This window comes from Lagenorhynchus albirostris, chromosome 1, assembly GCF_949774975.1.
Source record: "Lagenorhynchus albirostris chromosome 1, mLagAlb1.1, whole genome shotgun sequence".
Taxonomy (NCBI): Eukaryota; Metazoa; Chordata; class Mammalia; order Artiodactyla; family Delphinidae; genus Lagenorhynchus; species Lagenorhynchus albirostris.
In genome coordinates this window covers 92,947,209-92,973,448 of record NC_083095.1, presented here as the reverse complement: position 1 = coordinate 92,973,448, position 26,240 = coordinate 92,947,209, and the positions used below count along the sequence as shown (strand labels likewise).

At 38.7% G+C, this 26,240-nt stretch overlaps 1 protein-coding gene across 1 annotated transcript in view; it reads left to right on the top strand.

Annotated features, from left to right (window-relative positions):
- ATP8B4 (ATPase phospholipid transporting 8B4 (putative)) overlaps positions 1-26,240 on the top strand; it is a 198,039-nt gene that overhangs the window by 34,480 nt on the left and 137,319 nt on the right. Inside the window, exon 5 of the mRNA XM_060164306.1 lies at positions 20,184-20,256. Coding sequence (XP_060020289.1) covers positions 20,184-20,256 — 73 coding nt within the window. The remainder of the gene's footprint in view (positions 1-20,183; positions 20,257-26,240) is intronic.

The window sequence follows — 26,240 nt, the reverse complement described above, 5'->3', positions numbered from 1 at the left end:
TTATGACAGCTAGGAGTTAATCAGACAGTGTGTGGGGTGATGGGATGGGATGAGAAGCAGAATTACAGACAGAGGAAGCAGCATGTGCACAAGGCCCTGTGGAGGGAAGGAGGATACGATGATGAGGGACTGAATGGCAGAAGCACAGAGACTGAGAGAAAAGCAGTGTGAGGTGAGGCTGGAAAAGTGGTCAGAGTCAGAGCCTGCAGGGCCTTGAAGACCACATTGAGAGCTTGAGTGTTTTTCCTAAGAACAGAGAGAATACATGGAAGGATTTGCCTTTGGAAAAGCTCACGCCTGCTGCGTGGAGGAAGAGCCAGTGGAAGGGGGCCAGGATAGATGTGGGAGAGGGGGGTTGTCCCGCTATGCTTGCCTGTCTGTCATGCCATTGTGAGTTACTGGAGACTGAGACAGTCTCTATTTCCGTCACCTGACTGCACAGCATCCTGCATGTAGTTGATGCTCAGTAATTATGTGACGGATGAACCAAATGCATTTAAATTAAGCAAATCATTTTGAGGCAAGATCAGAATATCTTTTTAGTATCCTCTATCCTCCTTCTTCCCTGCAACTAATATGAGACAAGAGGAGGTGTCCACGTATCGCGTGTTCTGTGAACATCATTGTCTGCTGTCTTTACCACTGGAGGATGATGTCTGCTATAGGGTCATTGGATACCAGACCCATCTTTAATCCAAATGCTCTCTGTTACTTGGAATCTCCCTGATGCCTCTGCACCTTAAGGTGCATGAGACTGTACCTGACATTTAAAGAAAGAGAGAGGATTAGCTCCATCTAGGCTTCATTTCTGAATTGGCAGAGCTCAAGGAAGTATTTGAAGCAGCTGCTCCCAGGTTTCTTTCTCAGCTGCTCCCAGGTTGTAGCATGTCAGAAAAACAAAAATGTGGGAAACCGGGCAGCCCTAGACACTGGGATGGGGGTGCGGAGATGGGCTTCCTTGTGTCTGCAGCAGATGTTTCCCTCCAGCAGGACTTTCTGAATCGCCGGGCTAATGAATCCCGTTAACCCAGCTTGCCTTATCTGGTTACCTTGCCCCGTGCCAGGCATTTGTGTTCAGGCATACTTTCCCCTTTCACAGTGCTAAATTTAAGGCTTAATTTTCAAATCAAATGTCCATCTGGCTGGCTGCCTGAAAAATCACATGTGGGGAGCTGAGAGACCCAGGCAAGAAACTGCCCTCGCTTCTGGAGAACAGGTCTGGAAACCATATGAACTGTAAAGAGTTTTAAAATGTAAAAAAGTAAAGCTTTCTGCCAAAAGGGGAGAGCTGAGGTTTTCTTCTTTCTAGACTCGGTTATTAGATATCTGTTGGAAATTACTGACCTCTGCCATATAGTCTGTTTACTGCCTCTATCAGCGGGGCCCGGACCGTCCAGATTTAATCCCCTTGAGGATTTAGCTCTGCCAACACTTGCTTTATTAGAAATAGGTTTTGGGGTGACAGCTATGTAAGTTATTAGGTATATGATTTTAATGGAAATTTGCCTTCTTTCACTTAACGTTTCCTTCTGAAACTTGGATGATAGAAATAGGTTAATATTTAAAAAAATAATAGAACCTAATTTTCCAGTAAGAGGAAGAAAAAGAATAAATAGAAAAAGGGACCTGGCTTCCTTTGTTTGCTCCCCCTCAGGTAACTCATATGCTACAACATCACTTCCCATTTTGAGAAATACACTCAGCATCGGTCCTATTTTCTGTGTTGGGCTTTCTCTTTTTCACCTGACACTTCATTATAGAAAGTAGTTCCATAGACTTTTTTTGTTTTGTTTTTTTTTTTTGCCTTTGGCCTTAATTCTTGTGGGTGCCAGGGCACAGAGATTCTGTCATTCTTTCTTATATATAGACTATCAGTGATGCCATTTCATTGTGTATCGGTGAATATCTACAGAGTTTTTGTTCTTTTTCTCTTCATTCCAAATTTTGTCCTTTCTGTATATCACTTTTCTCACTCTTCTTCTAGGAGTAAAGAAGAAAGAAGACTGGAATTGAGATACAAAGAATAAGAAAACAATACTCAATATAGGCCTTTTAAAGTAGAGAGCATTTTAGAACATTAGATGTCTAAAATGGTAGAAATTATAGCAGAGCTTATGCAAATAAATACAAAATATCCCAGCATAAATACTTAGAATTAGCCTGCAGGTTTGTTCATGTTCAGTTTCAAACCTGGTACTGATAATGTCGACGTAATGTAAGTCCTACTCAAATGGTACCTAATTATTGGCCACCATCCCTGGCTTAAAATCTCCCAATTAACCAAGTCAAAAATACAATTCCCAGCAGTGGCTCTTGTGATTAGGAAAGAAATTCAACAGAGAAAAGATGGTTATATACATATTTAGATATATATTAGCAGATTACAAATAAAACCATAAGGCCTGAAACCCCCTGATAGCTAGAAAGCATAAAGGGCTGTGACAAGCAGAGAAGCCATCTTGTCATTGCTCTGAAGCAGAAAAACTTCATCCTGGAGCTGGGTGGAGCACACAGTGTAGAGTATTTTCCACAAAGTAATTCAAAGGGCAACTTTCTGGCAGAAAGTTTTCATCTTTCTAACAAAGGAAACCAGAGTCTACTCTAGACAGATCTATCTATTATCCAGATGGATCCAGGGATCAGAAAATTCTAGAGACTTTGGGACTTGAGGAATACCAGAGAGAAATGAAGGGATTGTATTAGAAGGCCTTTACCATCCCTCTTGCCTCTAAAATTTGAGAAATGGAACTACCATTTGATATTCCAACCCTCGACCCAAGCCTTCAGCTGTTCCAGGGACTTCCAGAGCTGTGATCTATGGGGTAGCAGATGAGGCAGTGCATGTGTTAGGACCTTCAGCAGAAGCTGGGTTTACCTAGGCCTGCAGGGTCCAGGTAGACTGGATTACTTTGGGAGTTCTAGTTCATGTCCTAGGTTGGGGTAGGGAGAATGTTACAGTTCCTGCTTACACCCAACCCTATTGGCTTGGATAGGGCTCAACAATAGAGGCAGTCTTGTTGGGGCCACTTGAATTATTGTCCCAGCACTATTAAAACCAGACATATGGCTGTTCTGAGCCAAAGAGGAATGTTTAGGTCTGTCTTAGTTCCCTAAATATTGAATATCTTCAGTGTACCGAAGATGATTAAAATGCCATTGCTAGTTTCATGAATTCTCATTTTGTGGGGAGAGAGATAACCAAGTAGGTAGTTTCAGTATAATGTGAACAGTGATGGGGGTTTTCATGGGCTGATATGGAAGTACTGAAGAGGGGGTACTTAGCCCAGTCTAGGGGTCAGAAGAGGCTTCCTGGAAGAGGTGAATCTTTAACTAAAATTAATGAATAAAAAATGTGAAAACACAGAAAAATCAAAATTTCTACTTTTTGGAGAAAAGTATTATCCCTTGTGTTGTATTTTTTTGTTTTTTGCAAATATGCATATATATAGCTTTCTATTTTACTTTTTTCTTTTGATATAACTCATTTATGTCATTAAAAATTTTTTGAAAACATTTTTAATAGCTAAATAATAGATGTGCTCTAATTGATCATTCCCTTATTATTGGGAAATTAGCTTGTTTCTAATATTTTGTTTTAATAAATGATTCTCAGAGAAACATTTTTGAATGTAAGTTTCATATATATCTTTGTTTCTTTAGGGTATATTTCTAGGGAATCTAAACTTTGCCTCTTTTAAAGATTCTTAATACATACTGTTAAATTGCTTTCTAGGAAGTTTGTGCCCATTTATCCACCCATTTGAACAAACAAGTGGTTTTACCACAGCACCATTACAACTTTGAGTATTATCTTTTAGAAAATCTAGGCCAACTGCATAAGTTGTCTTGCATAACAGGTATCTTGTTGTTTTAAAGATTCATTGTTTTCTAGTGAAGGTGATTATTTTTTCAAGTATTTATCAATGGTATTATTTCTCGTTTTAGTGACTTGTCTATTTATATTCATTGCCTTTTGTTGGTCTATAGTATTTTTCGTGCTCTGTTTCAGAGTATATTTAAAATTTTGTCTTCTAGTAAATTTTTCCAGTGGGAAACAATGACATCCCTACATGGTGTACAGAGATAGTACTTCAGGGTCTTTGCTAGCATAGTGTGCATGTTGAGTATAGTTCCTCTAAGCAGGACTAAGCCAGTCCATGGCTCACGGGCCCAGCTGCTCTGCGGCATGTGGGATCTTCCCAGACCGGGGCACGAACCCGTGTCCCCTGCATCGACAGGCGGACTCTCAACCACTGCGCCAGCAGGGAAGCCCTGGGGAGATGATTTTAAATAGGGTGGCCAAACAGGCACGTGAAAAGATGCTCAATATCGCTAATCATCAGAGAAATGCAAATCAGAACCACAATAAGATATCACTTCACGGGCTTCCCTGGTGGCGCAGTGGTTGAGAGTCCGCCTGCCGATGCAGGGGACACGGGTTCGTGCCCCGGTCTGGGAAGATTCCACATGCCGCGGAGCGGCTAGGCCCTTGAGCCATGGCCGCTGAGCCTGCGTGTCCGGAGCCTGCGCGTCCGGAGTTTGTGCTCCGCAACGGGAGAGGCCACAACGGTGAGAGGCCTGTGTGCCGCAAAAAAAAAAAAAAAAAAAAGATATCACCTCACACTTGTCAGAATGGCTATTATCACAACGAACACAAATAACAAATGTTGGCAAAGATGTGGAGAAAAGGGAACCCTACACTGTTGGGAATATATTGGTGCAGCCACTGTGGAAAACAGTATGGGGATTGCTCAAAAAACTAAAAATAGAACTACCGTGTGACCCAGCAATTCCACTCCTGGGTATATGTCCAAAAAAACCAAAAACACTTGTTTGAAAAGATACAGGCACCCCAATGTTCATAGCAGTGTTATTTACAATTACCAAGATATGGAAGCAACCTAAATGTCCATCAACAGATGAATGGATAAAGAAGATGTGGGAGATATATATATGATGGAATACTCAGACATAAAAAAAGAATGAAATTTTGCCATTGCAGCAACATGGTTGGGCTTGGAGGGCATTATAGTAAGTGAATTAGGTCAGAAGGAGAAATAAAAATACTGTATGATATCACTTATATGTGGAATCTAAAAAATGCAACAAACTAGTGAATAAAACAAAAAAGAAGTGGACTAACAGATATAAAGAAAAAACTAGTGGTTACCAGTGGGGAGAGGGGACGGGGGGCAATAAAGGGACAGGGAATTAAAAAAAGGGGTTATTATGGGATTATATGAAATCATGTGGGTGGAACTTTTGAAAATTGTAAAGCACTATAGAATTTAAAGGATCTTTCATTCAATTAAAAAAATAAAAGTGATCCTTCAAATCTGAAAACAAACAAACAAATAAATAAATAAATAAGGTGACCAAAGAAGGTCCCTTAAGAAGATAAGCTTTGAGCTGAGAGGGAGCTAGCCATGCCAAGATCTTGGGTAAAAACAATAAGTATAAAGGCCCCAAAGTGGCAATGAACTCAACAGTAAAATGTCTACTGTGGCTAGGGTATTGTGATAAAGGGGAGTTCTGAGGGGTTGGCAAGAGCCAATTCTTAGAGATCATGGTGGGAGATTCCAATTTTATACTAAATGTAATGTGAAGCTGGTTGTAAGCAGGAGAATTACATGGTGTGACCAAAAGATTTCTCTGGCTGGTGTGTGGACAGTAGACAGCAAAGAAGGGCAAGAGCAGAATGGGGATGACAAATTATGAGTTTTCTACTGTTGCCCAGGTGAAATGATGGTGGTAGTAGTGCAGAAGATACAAAGTAGGAATATTTCTTATTATGGATTGTCAAACACATGAAAATAGAACAGTACAATGAACTCTTTTTTATGTATTACCCAGCTGAAGACACCATCAACTTTCTGCTATTTTTGTATCTATTCTCAATTTTTATTTTCTCGGGTATTTTAAAAGTAAATCCTGTATGTCATACTATACTATCAGTAAGCACCGCTATAGCATTTCTCTTGAACAGATAAAGACATAATGTATTTAACCATAATACCATTACTACACCCAATGAAGTAGCAGTACTCCCTTAACATTATCTAATACCCACAGATTGAGATGAATTTTGAAGGTAGAGCCAGTAGGAGTGCTGCCATGTTGGAAGTGTACGAAGAGAGAAATTAGGAGGAGTGGTTCTTGGCCGAGGTTCCAAGATGGGGAAAACTGGGAAAGGAGCGTGTTATTGTGGTGTTGACTTTTTTTGACTGGACTGGGAAACCAGAGTTCTATTGAGATACTAACCATTCTGTAGAGATGTAGAATGGGCAGCTGAAGCTTAGGGGAGAAGTCTGATCTGAAGATATATTTGAAAGTCATCTAGCCACCTGGGGTGAGAGTCCAGACTCTAGAGAGGGAAGAGAGGAGCTCTGTGGCACTCCAAGGTTTGAAGATGTGAAGAAAAGAAGAGGCTGGCTAAGGGTTTAAGAAGGAGTGACTAATGAAGTAAGAAGAAAACCAAGGGAATGCGGTACTCTGGATTTAAAGAAAAGAAGGTGTTTGAAGTAGGAGGGGGTGGTTAACTGTGCTGGGTATAGTGAAGACTGAGAACTGATTCTTGGATTTAACACCATGAAGAGGGATTGCAGTTGGAGGGATGGAGACAAAATCCTACTTGGAGAAAGCAGGGGTAATCTTGAAGTGGAGATACTAAATATAGATAGCTCTTTTGAAGACTTAAAAATTGGAACGTACCATCCTTATAATGAGATACTTAATAATAAGTAGTCACAATACTTTAAGATATATGTTATTTTATGGTTTACAAAATTCTTCATAAACTTCTGTAAAATTCACAGGTGTCATCATAGATACATGTTTAAATGTCAGGTGGGTTTATTCCATTTTAAAAGCTTAGTATTATGAATAAATAAGCATTCTGAGGAGCTGGTATGAGCCAATTAATGTAGATCATAGTGGGGAATTCCAGTTCTGGTCAACTTCTTGCCCAAGTAACATGGTTGGTTGGTTGTAGACTTAGGCTCAAGTCTAGGTCTTCTGCTTCTCATGACACAGACTCTTTCTACTATGTTACATCATGTCTTTCATAAACTTAAGGTCAAGATTCTCCTCTTTAAGAATGTAAGGATTAAAAAAAATTGATTCCTACTTCTGGTCCATTCTGAATAGTATTCTGTTTCTGCAAGTATCAAGATTCTCCCTACAATGTCATCCTCAAAGGACAGAATTTTTTTTTAAATATCTTTATTGGAGTATAATTGCTTTACAACGTTGTGTTAGTTTCTGCTGTACAACAAAGCAAATCAGCTGTATGCATACGTATATCCCCACATCCCCTCCCTCTTGAGCCTCCCTCTCACCCTCCCTATCCCACACCTCTAGGTCGTCACAAAGCATCGAGCTGATCTCCCAGGACAGAATCTTTACTTTAAAATTTCCTAGTTTTTGTTTAAACAATCCATTAGAATTTGTCATTCATGAATTTCAAACATTACTTTGAACTTTGTTTCTCCTCATAATGAAAGTGTCTAGGGTACAAAACTGATGGCCCAGTGAATGGAATTATTCTAGTAATTGCAAGCAATAAGATTTATCTTGGTCCTGAGAGAAATGTGAATGACATAATGGCTGAAGCCTCAGAAAGCAGAGATATTTTACTCATGACCACAAGTAAATCCTGATTGAAATCTGTTGGCATGATGTTAAGTCATGATTCTTAGAAGCTAAGTCTGGAGGGACCAGAGTAATACAGTCCAGGCATATAGTTTTCTGATGAGCTCACAGTATAAGGGGACAAAGCTGGGAATATCTTGAGGAATGAAAGTTAATATATCCTTTACTAGACAATTTCTCTGGTCTGTCAATTTTCTCACTGGGCTTTTGATGACAGCTTTATGGCAAACAATCTAACACTGAGATCATTCTCTTGAAGTACAGGTACTCCTCACTGCTGAGTGGAAGAATGTCCACATGCTCTAGGTATTAGAAAGCAAAAATGATTTAATTAGGGTTATTTAAGAGCCAGATTTATATCCCACTAGTCTCTAGGTTTTTTGAAACCACGGTCTGTATCTAATTCTACTTTTAGCGTCAACACTCAGCTCAATGCCTGGCGCAGAATGTTCATTTTGTATGTATGAAGCAGTCTTTTTTTTTTTTTTTTTGGTTGCACTATGCAGCATGTGGGATCTTAGTTCCCTCACCAGGGATCGAAACTGCACCTCCTACATTGGAAGCACAGAGTCTTAACCACTGGGCTGCCAGGGAAGTCCCCTATGGAGCAGTCTTGAACTCACTAAATGAAGGGTGATGGTACCTCACATGCCAGTGGATGATGATCTAATGAAGAATTCTACCTACGTGCTATCTTATTTCTGAGGAACTCAAAGTGATAAGGAACTCAAAGAACCTACTTTAAAGTAACATTTTCTTAAAAATTGTTTAAGATTTAATGTGACTGCAAACCTAGTAAGAAAATTAACTCCCAATTTTCCAGTGATATCCTCAGCTGTGTTTTGTGCTGCAGAGTCAGGAATGCTATTTCCAGAGATGCTAGGTGTTCTGACCAGAGCAAAACAAATGACACCTCCAAGAGACACCACCTAGAGACACCTTAGCTCTGTCTGTGTCTGTATGGCACGTATTATTACTTGGCATATTAAGCAACTATTTTTTTCTGGTTTAACATATGTTTGCTTCTCTCTTAATTTGGCTCTGTGTAGGAAAAATGATTAAGAACATCATTAGAGGCAATGGGAAAACATAATACAGGCCTTCTATCCTGGAACCAAAATTCTCGGGTTTTATTTTCCTCCAATGGAACTGTCTGTTTGAAAGTATTATTCAGAAATAGAGGTTGTCATTTAATATGAGCTAGATAAGAGCATATTCTCTGATTTCTCAAAATAAGGTGTGGCAATTTAGGTGAAGAAAATGGTTGATCTGCTCAGGCTAAGGTAATTGCCTGCAAATTTTTCATCAAAATATATTCTTCAAAATCGTATCAAGTATCTTTTCCACCCAAAACACTATGAGACAGATATCAGTTAGAGGAACAAAATCGGTAAAAAATACAAACACATGGAGGCTAAATAATACACTGCTTAGTAACCAAGAGATCACTGAAGAAATCAAAGAGGAAATCAAAAAATACCTAGGAACAGGGCTTCCCTGTGGTGCAGTGGTTGAGAGTCCGCCTGCCAATGCAGGGGACATGGGTTCGTGTCCCAGTCCGGGAAGATCCCACATGCTGCGGAGCAGCTAGGCCCGTGAGCCATGGGCGCTGAGCCTGCCGTCTGGAGCCTGTGCTCCGCAACAGGAGAGGCCACGACAGTGAGAGGACCACGTACCGCAAAAAAACAAAAAACAAAACAAAACAAAACAAAAAAACCCTAGAAACAAATGACAATAAAAACACGATGACCCAAAACCTATGGGATGCAAAAAAGCAGTTCTAAGAGGGGAGTTTATAGCAATACAATCCTACCTCAAGAAACATCTCAAATAAACAACCTAACCTTACACCTAAAGCAACTAGAGATAGAAGAACAAAAAAAGCCTAAAGATCGCAAAAGGAAAGAAATCATAAAGATTAGATCAGAAATAAATGAAAAAGAAATGAAAACAATAGCAAAGATCAATAAAACAAAGCTGGTTCTTTGAGAAGATAAACAAAATTGATAAAACCATTAGCCAGAATCATCAAGAAAAAAAGGGAGAAGACTCAAATCAATAGAATTAGAAATGAAAAAGGAGAAGTAACAACTGACACTGCAGAAATACAAAGTATCATGAGAGATTACTACAAGCAACTCTATGCCAATAAAATGGACAACCTGGAAGAAATGGACAAGTTCTTAGAAAAGAGCACCCTTCAGAGACTGAACCAGGAAGAAATAGAAAATATAAACAGACCAATCACAAGCACTGAACTTGAGACTGTGATTAAAAATCTTCCAACAAACAAAAGCCCTGGACCAGATGGCTTCACAGGCGAATTCTATCAAATATTTACAGAAGAGCTAACACCTATCCTTCTCAAACTCTTCCAAGATATAGCAGAGGGAGGAACACTCCCAAGCTCATTCTATGAGGCCACCATCACCCTGATACCAAAACCAGACAAAGATACTACAAAAAAAGAAAAGTACAGGCCAATATCACTGATGAACATAGATACAAAAATCCTCAACAAAATACTAGCACACAGAATCCAACAACACATTAAAAGGATCACACAGCATGATCAAGGGGAGTTTATCCCAGGAGGCAATGATTCTTCAATATATGCAAATCAATCAATGTAATATACCATATTAACAAACTGAAGGATAAAAACCATATGGTCATCTCAATAGATGCAGAAAAAGCTTTTGACAAAATTCAACACCTGTTTATGATAAAAACCCTCCAGAAAGTAGGCATAGAGGGAACTTTCCTCAACATAATAAAGGCCATATAGGACAAACCCACAGCCAACACCATTCTTAGTGGTGAAAAACTGAAACCATTTCCACTAAGATCAGGAACAAGACAAGGTTCCCCATTCTCACCACTACTATTCAACGTAGTTTTGGAAGCTTTAGCCACAGCAATCAGAGAAGAAAAAGGAATAAAAGGAATCCAAATCGGAAAAGAAGAAGTAAAACTGCCACTGTTTGCAAATGACATGATACTATACATAGAGAATCCTAAAGATGCTACCAGAAAACTACTAGAGCTAATCAATGAATTTGGTAAAGTAGCAGGATACAGAATTAATGCACAGAAATCTCTTGCATTCCTATACACTAATGATGAAAAATCTGAAAGAGAAATTAAGGAAACATGCCTATTTACTATTAACAAAAAGAATAAAATACCTAGGAATAAACCTACCTAAGTAGACAAAAGACCTGTATGCAGAAAACTATAAGACACTGATGAAAGAAATTAAAGATGACACAAACAGATGGAGAGATATACCATTTCTTGGACTGGAAGAATCAATATTGTGAAAATGACTATACTACCCAAAGCAATCAACAGATTCGATGCAATCCCTATCAAACTACCAATGGCATTTTTCACAGAACTAGAACCAAAATTTTCACAATTTGTATGGAAACACAAAAGACCCTGAATAACCAAAGCAATCTTGAGAAAGAAAAATGGAGCTGGAGCAATGAGACTCCTGGACTTCAGACTATACTACAAAGCTACAGTAATCAAGACAGTATGGTACTGGCACAAAAACAGAAATATAGATCAATGGAACGGGATAGAAAGCCCAGAGATAAACCCACGCACATATGGTCACCTTATCTTTGATAAAGGAGGCAGGAATATACAATGGAGAAAAGACAGCCTCTTCAATAAGTGGTGCTGGGAAAACTGGACAGCTTCATGTAAAAGAATGAAATTAGAACACTCCCTAACACCATACACAAAAGTAAACTCAAAATGGATTAAAGACCTAAATGTAAGGCCAGACACTATAAAACTCCTAGAGGAAAACATAGGCAGAACACTCTATGACATAAATCACAGCAAGATTCTTCTTGACCTACCTCCTAGAGAAATGGAATTAAAAACAAAAATAAACAAATGGGACCTAATGAAACTTAAAAAGCTTTTGCACAACAAAGGAAACCATAAACAAGACGAAAAGACAACCCTCGGAATGGGAGAAAATATTTGCAAATGAAGCAACTGAAAAAGGATTAATCTCCAAAATTTACAAGCAGTGCATGCAGCTCAATATCAAAAAAACAAACAACCCAATCAAAAAACGGGCAGAAGACCTAAATAGACATTTCTCCAAAGAAGATATACAGATTGCTAACAAACACATGAAAGCATGCTCAACATCACTAATCATTAGAGAATTGCAAATGAAAACTGCAATGAGGTATCACCTCACACCGGTCAGAATGGCCATAATTTAAAAATCTAGAAACAATAAATGCTGGAGAGGGTGTGGAGAAAAGGGAACCCTTTTGCACTGTTGGTGGGAATGTAAATTGTCACAGCCACTATGGAGAACAGTATAGAGGTTCCTTAATAAAAACTAAAAATAGAAATAACATATGACCCAGCAATCCCACTACTGGGCACATACCCTGAGAAAACCATAATTCAAAAAGAGTCATGTACCACATTGTTCATTGCAGCTCTATTTACAATAGCCAGGACATGGAAGGAACCTAAGTTTCCACTGACATGAATGGATAAAGAAGATGTAGCACATATATACAACGGAATATTACTCAGCCATAAAAAGAAACAAAATTGACTTATCTGTAGTGAAGTGGATGGACCTAGAGTCTGTCATACATAGTGAAGTAAGTCAGAAAGAGTAAAACAAATGCTGTATGCTAACACATATTTATGGAATCTAAAAAAAAAAAAAAAGGTTCTGAAGAACCTTTGGGCAGGACAGGAATAAAGACACAGATGCAGAGAATGGACTTGAGGACAGCGGGAGTGGGAAGGGTAAGCTGGGACGAAGTGAGAGAGTGGCATGGACATATATACACTACCAAATGTAAAATAGATAGCTGGAAGCAGCCGCATAGCACAGGTGATCAGCTTGGTGCTTTATGACCACCTAGAGGGGTGCGATAGGGAGTTTGGGAGGGAGGAGACACAAGAGGGACGGGATATGGGGATATATGTATACGTATAGCTGATTCACTTTGTTATAAAGCAGAAACCAACACACCATTGTAAAGCAATTATACTCCAATAAGGATGTTTAAAAAAAATGTTCTTCATAGTAGGAATATTTCAGGAATAATGATTTTTCCCATTGACATTACTCTTAGGATATTTGGGTAGTCAGTGGTCATCTGTAGACTATATTTAATGGAAAGGTAATGCAATTTTATCTTCCAACTTCTTTAATAATCATTGGAAAAAAGGATGACCCAAAGTTTCACAGATTTTTTTTTTCCCCCAATTTTAAAATGGACGTAGGGAGCTTAAGGGCTCATGGCAGCTGGTTGTATTGACTTTGTGGAATTGAAATTGGAACTAAAGAAAGGTGAAATAGCCTAGAATTAAAAAGGAATATTCTAATTACAAGAGTATGTTGATAGCAGAATTGGAAAGTGAGCTCCCAATTTGTCAGGGGTGCTCTGCTGTTCCACCTACATCCCTCCTCCAGACGGCAGAATGTATTTCTCCAGCTGCTGGGCGCGCTGCCTACATACAGCCCTGAGCTGTCAGCTCTCTCTGGGAATTGCCCTTGGCTGAGGAGAGCTGTTTTTCTTAAGGTCACACCTCATTGCTGGGGTCAGACCACATCCCATGACTGAACAAAGCCCAGGTATAAAGGCCTAGTCCCCTTGATCCAACTCTGACGGCCCGTTCCAGCTCCAGAGCTTCCCTGGGGTTGGCTGAGCCTTTACTGTGACTGAATCAACAGCCTAACTCCTCCCTCTGCCCAGCTGTTTCCTTCACTCCCCACAGGTGTTATTCCCAAGAGAACTTGCCAATAAACGTCTTCCACACAGATCTCCCTCTGACTCTGCTGCCCAGGAATGTGACCTAGGCCTAAATCACTCTGTTTTCTCCATGGTCAGTCTAAGGTATTCCCTCAGCATTAGTATGTGAGAGCAGATGTAATAGTCTTCCTTTAAAATAATTTTCTTCTGATTTCCTTGGGGTTTCTTCATCTCTTAGCCATATATTAATGGAATTCTACTAAGAATTTACAGAGAAGACAGAAAGGATGTAGAGAGACTCATTCAGGAGAAGTGTTTCAGTTTATGGAAATGATTAAAGAGTATAGATTTTCTGCACAACTGTCAGTGGGCTTATTTATTGTTCAGGTAAAACTTAGTAAGTGAACTGATCATTCTGTTTTCAAAATAGTAAGGCCAAATTGTGTGTGTATTTCTGCACCCAAATAATGCACAAAAGGCTCTACAAGGATTTGTATAAATTAGGCAGGGCCTCTCTGATATTGATTACTTTTTCTCAGAAAATTGTTAAACGAAATTATCCGTGCTGTAGGACTATAACTTTTATCATTTCTCCTTCTTCTCACCCTCTCCCCCTACGAAATGGGTGTGAGACCTAACCCACCCTGTGTTTCTACCTCAGCATGAGCATGGTGCTAATAAGAGGGGAGGAAAAGGAGGAAAACATCTGCATTCTTCAAAATAAATAGATTCCAAAGATGTGAGTATTATGCTCATTCTCAGTGTAATGAGATCCTGTTCACCAGTCTGTTGTTAGAGGATTAGGGCCAAACTGTATCTCTTGCTGTAGTGTGGCTCTGACAGCAGTGGAATTGAAAAGAACCAGGAACTGCTGCTGTCCACTGGACACTTTTGTCAGGGGACCATGACGGCCAGCTGTCTTTGGATCGGCTGGATTGAAACGCTGGGAGTCTGCACTATTGCTGTGCTTGAATCGCTTCAGCTCCTTAGGGGCCATTCTCTTTCTAAATAGGCAATACATAATTATCATGGAAAATAAAGTTAAAAGTTAAAGTTAAAAAAAACCAATAAGTATAGATTTATTAAAAGCATGGCTTTGTAGTCAGGCAGATTCAGGTTGTAGTTCTGATTCTGCCACTCACCTGTGAACTTGGAGGAGTTTTCTTTTCTTCTATTTTTACTCCCCAATTGCCCTTTAAAATACCAATATTTGTAATGCCAAAACAGTCCAGAAAAGTATACAATGAAATGGAGTCTCCCTTACATCCCGGTTCTCCTTTTCATCTCCTTTCTCTAATGGCTACCACTGAAGAGTTTCTTGTGTGTCTTTCAAGAAATTTTCTATGCATGTAACAACAGACATATGTGTAGGTTTATCCTTGCTTCATAACACAGTTAGAATCTTACAACACATGTGCAGTGTTGTGCATGTGCTTGTTTTCAACCTAATAATGTAACTTGGAGGATATTTCACATCAGCGCATATAGACCTATCTTATTCTTGGCTGCATTGTATTCCATTGAGTAGATGAGCCATGATTGGATAGGTGTACCCTGGTATATCTATCTAATTCTTATTGATGGGCAGTGATGGTTTCTCATAGATTGCTATTACAAATAATACTGTAATAAACATCCTTGTATATCCATCTTTGAGCACCTGTATGATCAGTTTTTTAAAGTGGAATGTCAAAGTATGTGGACATTTGAATTTTTGACAAATGTTGCAAAATAGGGCAAATGTCTCAATTTCTTTGAACTTCAGTTTTCTATTCTGATTAAAGTTGCTAAAATGGGGGTAGAAACAGTACCTATCTCATAGGGCGGCTGTGAGGAGTAAATGAGATAAGATACTATTCAGTGTTGCCAGATGTAGCAAGTTAAAATATAGGACATCCAATTAAATTTGAAATGCAGATAATGACAATATTTTAGTATAAATATATCCCAAATATTGCATGGAACACACTTAAACTAAAAAATTATTGGTTGTTTACCTGAAATTCATATTTAATTGGGTGTCATTTATTTTTATTTGGCAACCCTATACATTAAGCGATCAGCACACTCCCTGGAATACAGTAAGCACTAAATAAATTGTTCATTGCTATAATTCTTATTAGACATTCAGGGAAATGCTGTCATTCAACAACTGTTTTTAGAAATAATGATTCTATATTCATTAATTTACTTATCATTCATTCAACAAATGCTGAATGCCTACTCTAAACTAGGCATTATTCTAGGTCCTGAAGATACAGTGGTGAATAAAACAAAGTCTGTATGAGCAGTTGAATACTTTTGTATGTTGTAGATCTGACATGGGCTTGAGATTAAGGAAGAAAGCAAGCTCAGTGTATGTGGATTGTTTGGTTAATTAGGTGAGGTCAGTTATACTGACCTTCTTTATTATCTTCTTTCTCTAGTATGCCAACATAACTTCTGTAGCTTTTGAGGAAATCTTCTTTTCAGGAATCTTTGATGCTAATGGGCAATCAGGAAAATTAGATTGTGGAAAGGATGACAGAAGCCTTGAGGAGACCCATGAAGATCTCTTCCTTCTGCCCCTTAAGCTTCAGCAATGGGCTTGGTATCTTGCTCGCGGTAAATACTTGATTTCTAGCCTCTGGAGCCAGTGGTTCAGTGACATGGAGAATGGTAGGTGCTATCCCACTCTCATTTTCTCAAGGAGGTCCTCAGCAAATTGTAGCAGCTCCTAGTATGCTATGCCTTATCAGGAAGAAGCAGGTTCAGACAAATTTATCAACAATTATTAGATACAGTTGCTATCTCTCACCACCTTTTCTCAGAACTCAGATTCTCTGATGTTCTGAGAGCAGATATATAGTTAGTGGGTGTGTTTTTAAAAATTCTTTCCTCAAAATAATTCTAGTCACTATTCTGTGACAGTTAACCCCATATGTTTTATGGTACCTTTGGAATTTAAATTTTATGAGTCCTTTTCTTGAATTTTGGCTTATTATGTAGTGATTGGCTTGTGAGCTTATAAGGTAAAAGCTAACTTATGACCCCAACTATTTTTGAAAAATCTGGTTCAAAGAAGCATTAGCTAGATTATGTCCATTTCAAAACCTGAAGCAATTATGTGGTGATACTGATACTTGAAGCATATTTAAAAATCTTGGAGTTTCTTGATTCAGTGCAATTACATGAATTAACTTGCTTTCAGAGTATTTATATACTACAAACCCTCTACTAGAGTGGGAGGGCTTTTCTTGACAACGGTAAAAGCAAAGTTTGAAGGTGCCGAGTCTATGGAGCCAAGTGTCATTTTCACGTCCCACAAGGCCACCCTGTGTTCCCTGCACAGAGCTATGACGCAAGCTTGCTTCAAACATGAGTCTTGGGAACAGCTGCACCGCACATGGAGGACCAGGGAGTGTGTGTTTTTGTTGTTTCAGGATGATGGCAAAGTGAAATTACTATACAAGCTAAAATCTTAGAAGTCTAGAAATATTTTGAAGATGAGCCTTAAAGGAAATTTTCCTATCTGTCCCTCCAGTCTTCTGATATGTCTTTGATGTTATAAAGTCAGTGGTGGCGGTAGTGTGTAGGAAAAGAAAAATGGTGGGATTTAAAATATATTCGATTTAAATTCCTTTGCAGATCTTTATCAGTTTATACTTGTTAGTAAGTTTGGGTACTTTTGTAGCTATGATCCTTAGTGCTAACTGAAGTGTATCTCTGAGGTCCTAGTTAAATGCAGTTATCATTACCTGGTAAGAAAGAATAGGAAATAACATTAAAAAAACTCCTCTGATTGTGTTATACATATTGATTGTTCTACAGATATATATTCAAATAAGAGGCTTAACCAAGACATCACACACAACATATGGTTTACTGATATCTCCAGGCCCTTTTTCTTCAAAACCCTAATTACATCTGTAGAGTGTTACTTTCTCCTCTCCAGAATAATCTGTTTTGTACTTCTTCCTCTTCGTTCAGTTTCTGGTAGCCTCTTCAAATCATAACTTTCTGTCACAATCTTCTTTCTAAGAGTTATGCTCTCTTCTTGGTAGGATGCTGTGTACAAGTCTGACAAATGTGTCTGTGGGTTGGTTGTGTAGGTTATTGATGAAATAGTTGGATAGCGCTAGGGTCAGGGTCAACATCCAGGGAATACCACTTGCTGTTTTTTGTCATATTGGTCATTAGTTTTGGATAATATTTCCTTTGAGGAAATTTCTCCCATGTTTGTGTACCTTCGCAACAATATTTTGCTTCAAGTTCTGAAAAATTTTGTCACAAACAACATTGTTGCCTTGTGAACGTCTCTATAGCTCATAGCCCACAGAGGTGATATTGTGTCCTGTGGAATTTGTACATGTACATACCAGAAGGTTTTTAAGATTTCAAATACTGTTAGTCATAGACTTTGGAAGTAAAGTGTTTGGAGTGCTCATTTTTAGGGAAGGAATTTCCATTGGAATAGGTGGAAAGGCTTAGGTGACCAAGGATAAGAGTAGGTGTTAGAAGATATCTGGAGTTACAAAGGGGTCTTTTGGGAAGAGGAGCTCTGAGGTATATGTTCTGGTCAGAGGGCAGACAGGTGGCAAGAGAGAAGGAGAGAAAAAGGAGTAGAGTAAGTTAAAGTAAGGGAGACTGGGCTCATACATGGTATTACAAATATTTTCTGCTTTCTTGGACTGTTGGATGACATTAGCAGACTAATGGTCAGATCCTAGTGGGGGTTGGTCAGATGATTTATTCTGAGTGTTTTTCTATTTTTGGAAATATTTAATAGGTTAGAAAGTAGAGGGTAAAATACAGATAGGGGTGCATGTGGGTAGGAGGAGAATGGGCATGAGAATCTGGCATGAGGGAAGGGATTTTTCTCTACTTTATCACTTCTCTGTATTGTCCCAGTAGGAATCCGTATTGACCATATCAGATTCTTTCTTATCAACGATTCTTTGCATGCCCTGGGATTTTGCAAATTTTTTTCTTAAAGAGATTTTATTCCAGTATTTTTCCAAGTGTAGCAGTTAATTCAACTAATTCCCACGGATATCCAGACTTTTAAAAACATATTTCCAATTGCTTTGGTTTTATGGGGGGAAATATTATGACACTAGACAAGTTAGAATTTATTACCCCAAATAGTGGCTATTGTTACTTACCCGTGCAAACTTAACTCTCAAGTGTGCATTTTAAAATGTATAAGAGATCCTGTAGAGCTTCCTTTTACCTTGGGTTGATTTTTCCATTTTGGTGGAAGAGGTAGGACGTGGTCCTTTGTAGAGCTTAATAGTATACAGGTAGGAGGAATCGAAGTTTGCAAATGGGACTTAGTATCATCTCAGCTTCTTCTTGAAGCAGATGCACTTTCATTTTATCTAAGATACTGTCTCCTGAGAAATGTCACTAATGCTCCAAAGGAGATACCCCAGGAGAAATAGACCAGCACATAATCTATCCATACCTGTAGAAATAAATAAAATGAGATTTAAAGACTTCCTAGGGTCTTTCATTGTCATTGAACTAGATAAAGTGCAGAAAAGTATGGCATTGGAAAAATGATTGAATTCTGGCTAGAGATGAAAATGCTGCAATTGAAAACTTTCCAGAACAACATGTACTTGGATCCGTATTAAAGAGAAATTCTTTGAGTGTTTAAGCCAAATGACCCAGCAGGGTTGATAGTGTGAGGCATATTTCACAGTTGTATAAATATTTAAAACTGTTTTCCAGCTTATAAAAGAAGTAAATTAGGTTGTTTCTTAAAAACTGCACAATGAAATTAACCTGCCCACCTTAACTTGTTGGGGAACCTGGCCTGCTCGTCCCAGCCTTCTCTCCTAGAAGGGAGTCACTGAGAAAGAAGTGTGATGAAGGTCTCCAACTGGCTTACATTTCAGAGAACTTCAGAAGGGATGATTAGCATCACGGATACTGCCACAGGTGGTCTGTTTCCAGATGGCCTGTCTGCCTAACTGTCGCGAGGGGCCTGACCAGCTAGACACAATAGCTTTTTGTCATAAACCCCTTTGAACTTGGTGAAGGGTAGACCTGCGACTCCATTATATCCATGAGCCTTGAAGAAAACAGTGCAACATCTTGACTGTGTTCTCAATTCTGAGCTGTTGGTTCTAGCCGTTAGAATGCCACCAAGCCTGCCCTTTGGCCAGAGTGCTGTGGATAATTTGTAGGTGGTCTTTCTTGTTCAGTGTTCTAAGGCTTCTTTTGTCACCCATTGCTGTTCTTGTCCTTTCCAGAATTTTTATTCTTTTCCTCTTACTTGCATTTTAGCTATTGCCCCCTTGCTTCTGTCTCCTTCACTTCTTGCCTCCAGTTAAACAGACTTCTGAGACAACAGCAGTGATGTTTCTATATTTATTAATACAGAAGTTGAAAAGAATGTTAATGACTGAATTTCTTTCTTTCCTTCCCCCTCAGTTTTTTTTTTTTTTTTTTTTAATATTCTGCCCAAGGATATACAAGTAAGAGTTAATAGCTGCTGTATAAAGCTGGTACCATGGGGTGGTGGAAAGAGCACACAGCCAAGAGTTAGGCATTTTGAGTCTAGCTCCAGGGATAACTAACTCACTGGGTGTCTTTGGGCAAATCACGTGACTTCTCTGGGCCTTAGTTCCCACATCACTCAGGTAAAAGACTTTGTTATGCAAGGTTCTTTGAATTTAGTATTCTAGAAAAAAAGTCTACTCTGCTTCTTCTGTCATATGATGCTCCATTGTGAATACAGTCTCTTGATTCTTCTTTGTTCCCGAAAAAAATTAATTTTGTTTTTGTTCTTAGACTGCAGAATGAAAAATGGATGAATGTCAAAGTGGGAGACATCATTAAATTAGAAAATAACCAATTTGTTGCTGTAAGTATTTAGTATTGTTTAAGAAATTTATCTCAGGTTAAAATACCATATGTACTAAAATATTCACATTTGCAAATTTAGTAAATCTGCGCTAATTTAGCGTAATTAAGGAGGGAATACCAGGATGTATTATTAAAAAGTCTCAGTTATAAAATATTTGAAAGACATATTGATTAATTCCTTTCAATAACCTGATAACTCAGATAAGGCTGAGTGATTATCACCTTGTTATTTCCTTTGGGAAATTAACAGATAAAAAATATTTAAAATCAGACTGTCAATTGTTTGATGTAAATAAGAGCTTTTAAAATGCTCCAGAGTACTTTAAAAATAGTTTGTTCTCACATAGTTTGAATATTATCCCCCCAATAACGGAATTAATACTGTTAATGTGCAGTATCATAGAAGAAAAGATTAGCTATAGAAAGAGAGAATGGATGTTCTTTCCTGAATAATCACGATCAGAAAATGTTGATTGAATGTTCTTAATAAATGCTATTTATGAGGTTTTACTTTGTATACCAAATGCACTATAACTTATATTCTCAAGCTGCCTGTGTTACAGTTTCCTTAATAAAATTCTAGGGGTCAGTTAAAACTAAAATATATGTGACTAACTATAGTTCGTATTAAATGCAAGGCTATAAAAGCTATCCAGATCAGAGATTAAAAATTATAACTATTGTAGTCTTTATGTCAAATATATATTAGATTACTCATGAAAATTTTTGGTTTAATGCCATTTTATTTATCAAGCTGTGTTCTTCATTAAATTTGAGACATTTTCCCACAGCATAAAACAAATGGCCCCAAGATCTATTTACAAGAACAACTCAGTTAAGACTCTTAAACATTCACTTTCAGAAACAGTCTTCTTTCATTAATGTATCATCTGTGTATACTGATTCTCTGGAACACCCCATGCTAAGGTGACTAGTCAGTGGATAGGCCATTCAAAAAGAGTGCACACTTTAAATAGAGAAGTGCTTATTTCTCTGACAACCTCAAGTCTCTAGAAAATAGCTGAGAGCCAAAAATAAGCAAAAAGGTGTTGGTGCAGCCAAAATGGAGGTCTCAGAGCTCACCGGTGTAACCTGGGTTCCTTAGACCTAGGGCAGTCTGCCAGGTTTTCAAAACTTATTTACTTTTTTTGGACACAATTTAAAGTAGCATGTCCAGCTCATTTTCCAGCTCATTAAATACTAGGAGCAATACACTGAGGGTAGCATGTGTTAGAAGAACATACCCTGTGGGAAAGATTGAGGCTTAGTGTAAAATACAGTGTAAGGATACTGGGTGGGGAACTGGATGAGAACTGAGTCTTTGCTCCATTCCTTCAGTGACAGCACTCTATCTTCTCTGCCTTTCGTTTGTTTCTTCACATGTCAAATCCAGGTGCAAGAGCACTATATGATCTCAGAGATCCCTTCCAGCCCGTAGTTGCTGTGATTCTCTGTCTGAACTGAGACTAGACTACAAGATTCTTACAAGCAAGGAGCACATTGATTTGCCTGATCCGTAACATTTAGTGCCATGTGGGATCATAGGGGGCAGTCAGTAAATGTTGGCTGAATGAATTAATGTCCATCTTTTCTAAGAAAGAAGACAAAAAAAAAAAAAGTGGTTATAAATTTCCCAAATTCAGGGCGTTCCGGATCCATGAGGTACTAATAGGCCCTAATTAAGAAAAGATCACATATATTCAGGGTTCTTTGCTTAAGAAGAAAGGGCTCCATGTAACTTATTTTGGTTCTACTTTCAATTAAGATAATTACAATGAAAAAGTTTTGGTGCTTCTTAGTGGATAATCTTAACTTTTTTTTTTAATGGGCATATATAGAATTCTAGGATGTGTGCATTCAAAAAAATTTTTTTGGAAATGACTTTATGCCAGGCATGGTGCTAGATATAGTGGAATTAGGAAAAATTAAAGTATCCCAAACACTTAACTATTATTTTATTTGGAATTATATTTCAGGGGAAATGCTAGGTAATTTCTGTTTAAGGTATTCTGTAAAAATAATGTTTTAAAAGCCCTATGGATATACTCTAACAGGGATAAATATTGGACTGAACTCAACTTATTCACTGATACTCTACTATGTTCGTTTATCAGATTCTTTGAGGTGAATCCCATAAAGGCAGGAGTCAAATTTGTGTTCTCAAATCTCTTAACTCCAAGGACCTCATGGACAGCATATCTGTGCTCCAACTTGCCCTCTAGCCTTAATATTCTAATTTGCACTTCCCTTGCTCTTTGTTTTTAATTTAGTTGTATTTTCTGTGTTATAGAAAATAACACATGCTTGCTTGTTATTGCAAACCTTTCTGTGGAATGAAGCATGGAAGTCAAGTGTAAGTGCAGGCATCACATGGAAGGAAACCAGTTCCATGAACGCATCATTATCATTGATTTAAAATGAATCCCACACTTAGATGAGTTTCCATGAAGTCAGTGATTCACGTGCCCCAGCACTGTCCAATAGAAATTTCTGCAGTGAAGAAAATGTTCTATATTTGTGCGTCCAAATATAGAACAGCCAGTAGCACCTCGTGGATACTGAGCACTGGAAATGTGGCTAGAACAACTGAATGTTAAATTCTATTTAATTTTAATTAATTTAGATTTAAATAGCCACGTGTGACTTGTGGCTACCTTACTGGACAGTGCAGATGTAGCCTTTTTATTGTGGCTACATGATGGGGTAGAAATGCTTACTCCCTACTCTTTCCTAGGTTCATCCTTCCTGTTTTCACTTGGAGGGGCAGCCCCAAAATAACACTAAGCGTCTTGCACCCCCTTGCTTTTTCCCCTCTCCCAGGAGTGACTTCTCCTATTGTTAAGTGTTGGGGCGGGGAGTGGTGTGCATGACCCGGCACCTCCTTCCTTCCCTTTCTCTTTGGGCTCTGTCTGTGTACAGAGAGTACATTCTGCCCCGCTCGTTCGAAGTACCAATTTTACAGGAGTAGATCCCATGGTGGGGGTAGCGAGAGGGTCCTGGTAGTTTCGAGCTTCCAGAGAGCTTCAACTATGACTAGATGAGTCTAACAGGGGTGAAGTGTTAGCAAGCCCACTGGGCCCACAGACCTAAAGCCTGGTCTCCAATAGCTTGATCAGTGACAAAGATGATATTTTTATCTCCATTGATCTCTGTCTGACTCATACAATTATAGCTTGTTGGTTTAATCTTTGGATAAGTGAGGAAGGGATTCCTTCAAACGCCAAAACACCACAGTGCCTCTTGATTAGGTCACTTTGTTCAAAGTTTATCCATGTGCGGCTACGCGGCACCTATGAAACTGTTTTCGAGGACACATAAATGTTTCTGTGGGTGAACTGCTGTAATCACTTAGAAGTGCTAATATAACTTCCTATTCCCTGGCATCAGTTGGCAGGGGCTGTCAGGGAGCTTACATTTGGGGAGCAACAATCAGAGGTCTCTAAAAGAGACTCCCTTCGGAGTTACTGCACAGAGGTACATCTTGGGAAACCAGATCATGAAAATCATGATAATAATAGCTCGCCTTTATTGCCTGTGTGCCACGTGACAGACAATATTACAAGCTCTTTATATGACTTAACTCATTGAATCCTCACATTATCCCAATGACGGCAGGTTATGTACTATTATTGTTCCCATTTTACAGACAAGAAAATGGAGGCACAGTGCCATCAGATAGCTTGTCAATAGGAGAGCCAGGGGTTTTAACCCCTCCCTTTACCATACGCTGCTCCTGCCTCCACTGGAAAAGTTGGTCCTGATTACCTTGCGACTGGGCTTCCAGAGTCAGGGCCTCTAGGCTTGGATGATGGAGGTGAAGTGGCCAGAGAATGTTGCACCCAATTCTGACGCATAACCTCTAGCTGTCCAAACTTAGAACTTCGAACTGGATTTATGTCACCATATCAGTACATTTTAAGGAAGGAAAGGAGCTTGCCTGAGATGACCAGTTAGCTGGCATGTTCAGAAGTTACTCACCTTTGTTTTCCCAATAAGGAAAACTGCCCCTTACCTTTTTTAAAAAAACTCTAAAACACTTTTGAGCTGAATTTCCAGAGCTCCTATTTTTACTGCGGGACCAAGAAAAAAAAAACGTAGAGCATAATTCAGTTATCACAATGAGATTGACTTCCATTAGAAGAATTAAGTAAACTGTGTGAGAAAAACACACTGCAGAGTTCTTGATACTGCCAGAGCCTGGACCCTGGGAGCCAGGCCTACCTTCCTCCTTTACTTGACAGCAGTGCTCTTGTCTTGTTTGGCTTTTCTCATCTGGTGGTAGAAATAAACCTCTTACTGGACATGAGCGTATTTGAACATCATATGAATTTAATTGTTCAGCTTATTTGAAAAACAGTCCACCCACCATCCCCTCCACAAAAAGGCCCTCATGTTTTCAGTGTTTACAACAGTAAATTTTTGCTTTAAAACAAAGACGTTCTTCTGATACAGAACTGAAAATTTCACGTTAAGAAATGAAAGGGCTAGTTTAACCTAACCTCCAGTGCTGACCATGGGCAGGCTTTGGCTTTCTCTTGACCCATCATCAGGGCATTTTCTCCAGTCTTTTTCAGCACTGTTTTTGGACATCCTTCCGGGGAGGCCATTTTGTGGTTGAATTGCCTTTTTTAGTTATTTTAAGTTTTATAGCTTCAAATCAGAGTTACTTGTTTTACTCTAATTGCTGAAATAAATCTTCCTTTTTTAAAAATATGTGAGACATTCAACATGCATTTGCTGGATCTGAAATTTAAATTTTAAATGAAAACATTAACTATAATCTTACCCATTTTCAGTTTTATGACTTCATTCTGACTTTTGTCCACATCAACGTATTTTTCCATAAGTATACTCATACTGCATGAGCCATTTTGTATTCTTATTTTTGCACTGTAAAAGAATAAAAGAAAAGATAATTTTGTAGATGATAAAGAAAATAAAGAAGAATTCCACATGTGAGAATGGCTTAAAAAAAATGAAGGGAGATCCAAATATGGTGTTCCAATTAATTCTACAAATTTATCTTTCCATGACGTCATGAATCGAATCCCAATATTCTTTTACCATTGTAGTTTTGGTTTTTGAACACCAACGAAGTGAAATGCTGTCTGTTTTTCATAGTTGTATTCCAGTGATTTTGTAGCCAACCAGTGGAAAGAGCATACATTTGGGGATCAGAGTTCCGAGTTCTAGCTTTGCCCTTTAACCTCCATGTGGCCCTGAATATGGCCTTATATTGCTTGGAGTCTTGGGATCCTGTATTAGATGTGATGAAACTTTCACCATGACTTTGTAAAGGGTATGGACATTACATGGGTTAATTTAGCTCATCTAGTGCTTGTGAGACCAGAAATTACCTTCCCAGGTTTCTTATACACACAACGGGAACAATATTATCCCCTAATGGGGTTGTTGAGAGAATAAAGTGACGCAATTATGTGAGAGTGTTTTGTAAACCCTTAGAGAACTCTACAGCTTTCAGGTGTTATAATCACTTGAGGTTTTGCTTCATTTGTTCTTTAGTTCATCAAACATTAATCATGCCTAGTAAATCTAGGAGTCCAGTGTCATTGGTGCCTAGAACTCAAAGATGTTCAAGGTTTTCAAGGTTCCTCTGGCTGGTATATTTTTTTCAGGTTTCCGTGAAACCCCTGCTTGGGCTTTTTGTTACCTGTGGAAGGTGGGAGAAGAAACATTGTGTTGAAAAACATTCCTTAATTCTTGGGAGACATAGCTGAGCCTTTCCTGGAAGGGCGTGGGGAAAAGGCACCAGTAATTGACAGCAGAAAGTACAAATGGGGGTCTAAGGAAGATGGGTATGGTTGGAATTAACTGCTGCCTGGACCCCCTGTGAGTTCCAATAATCACAGCTTCCCTTCCCCGTGCTGCATTCCTGCTAACGCCACTGCCTGTGGAGACCTGCCCTCCATTCCATCCAGAATATTCCATTAGGCCCTTCCTCAACTACCAACCCGACCTACT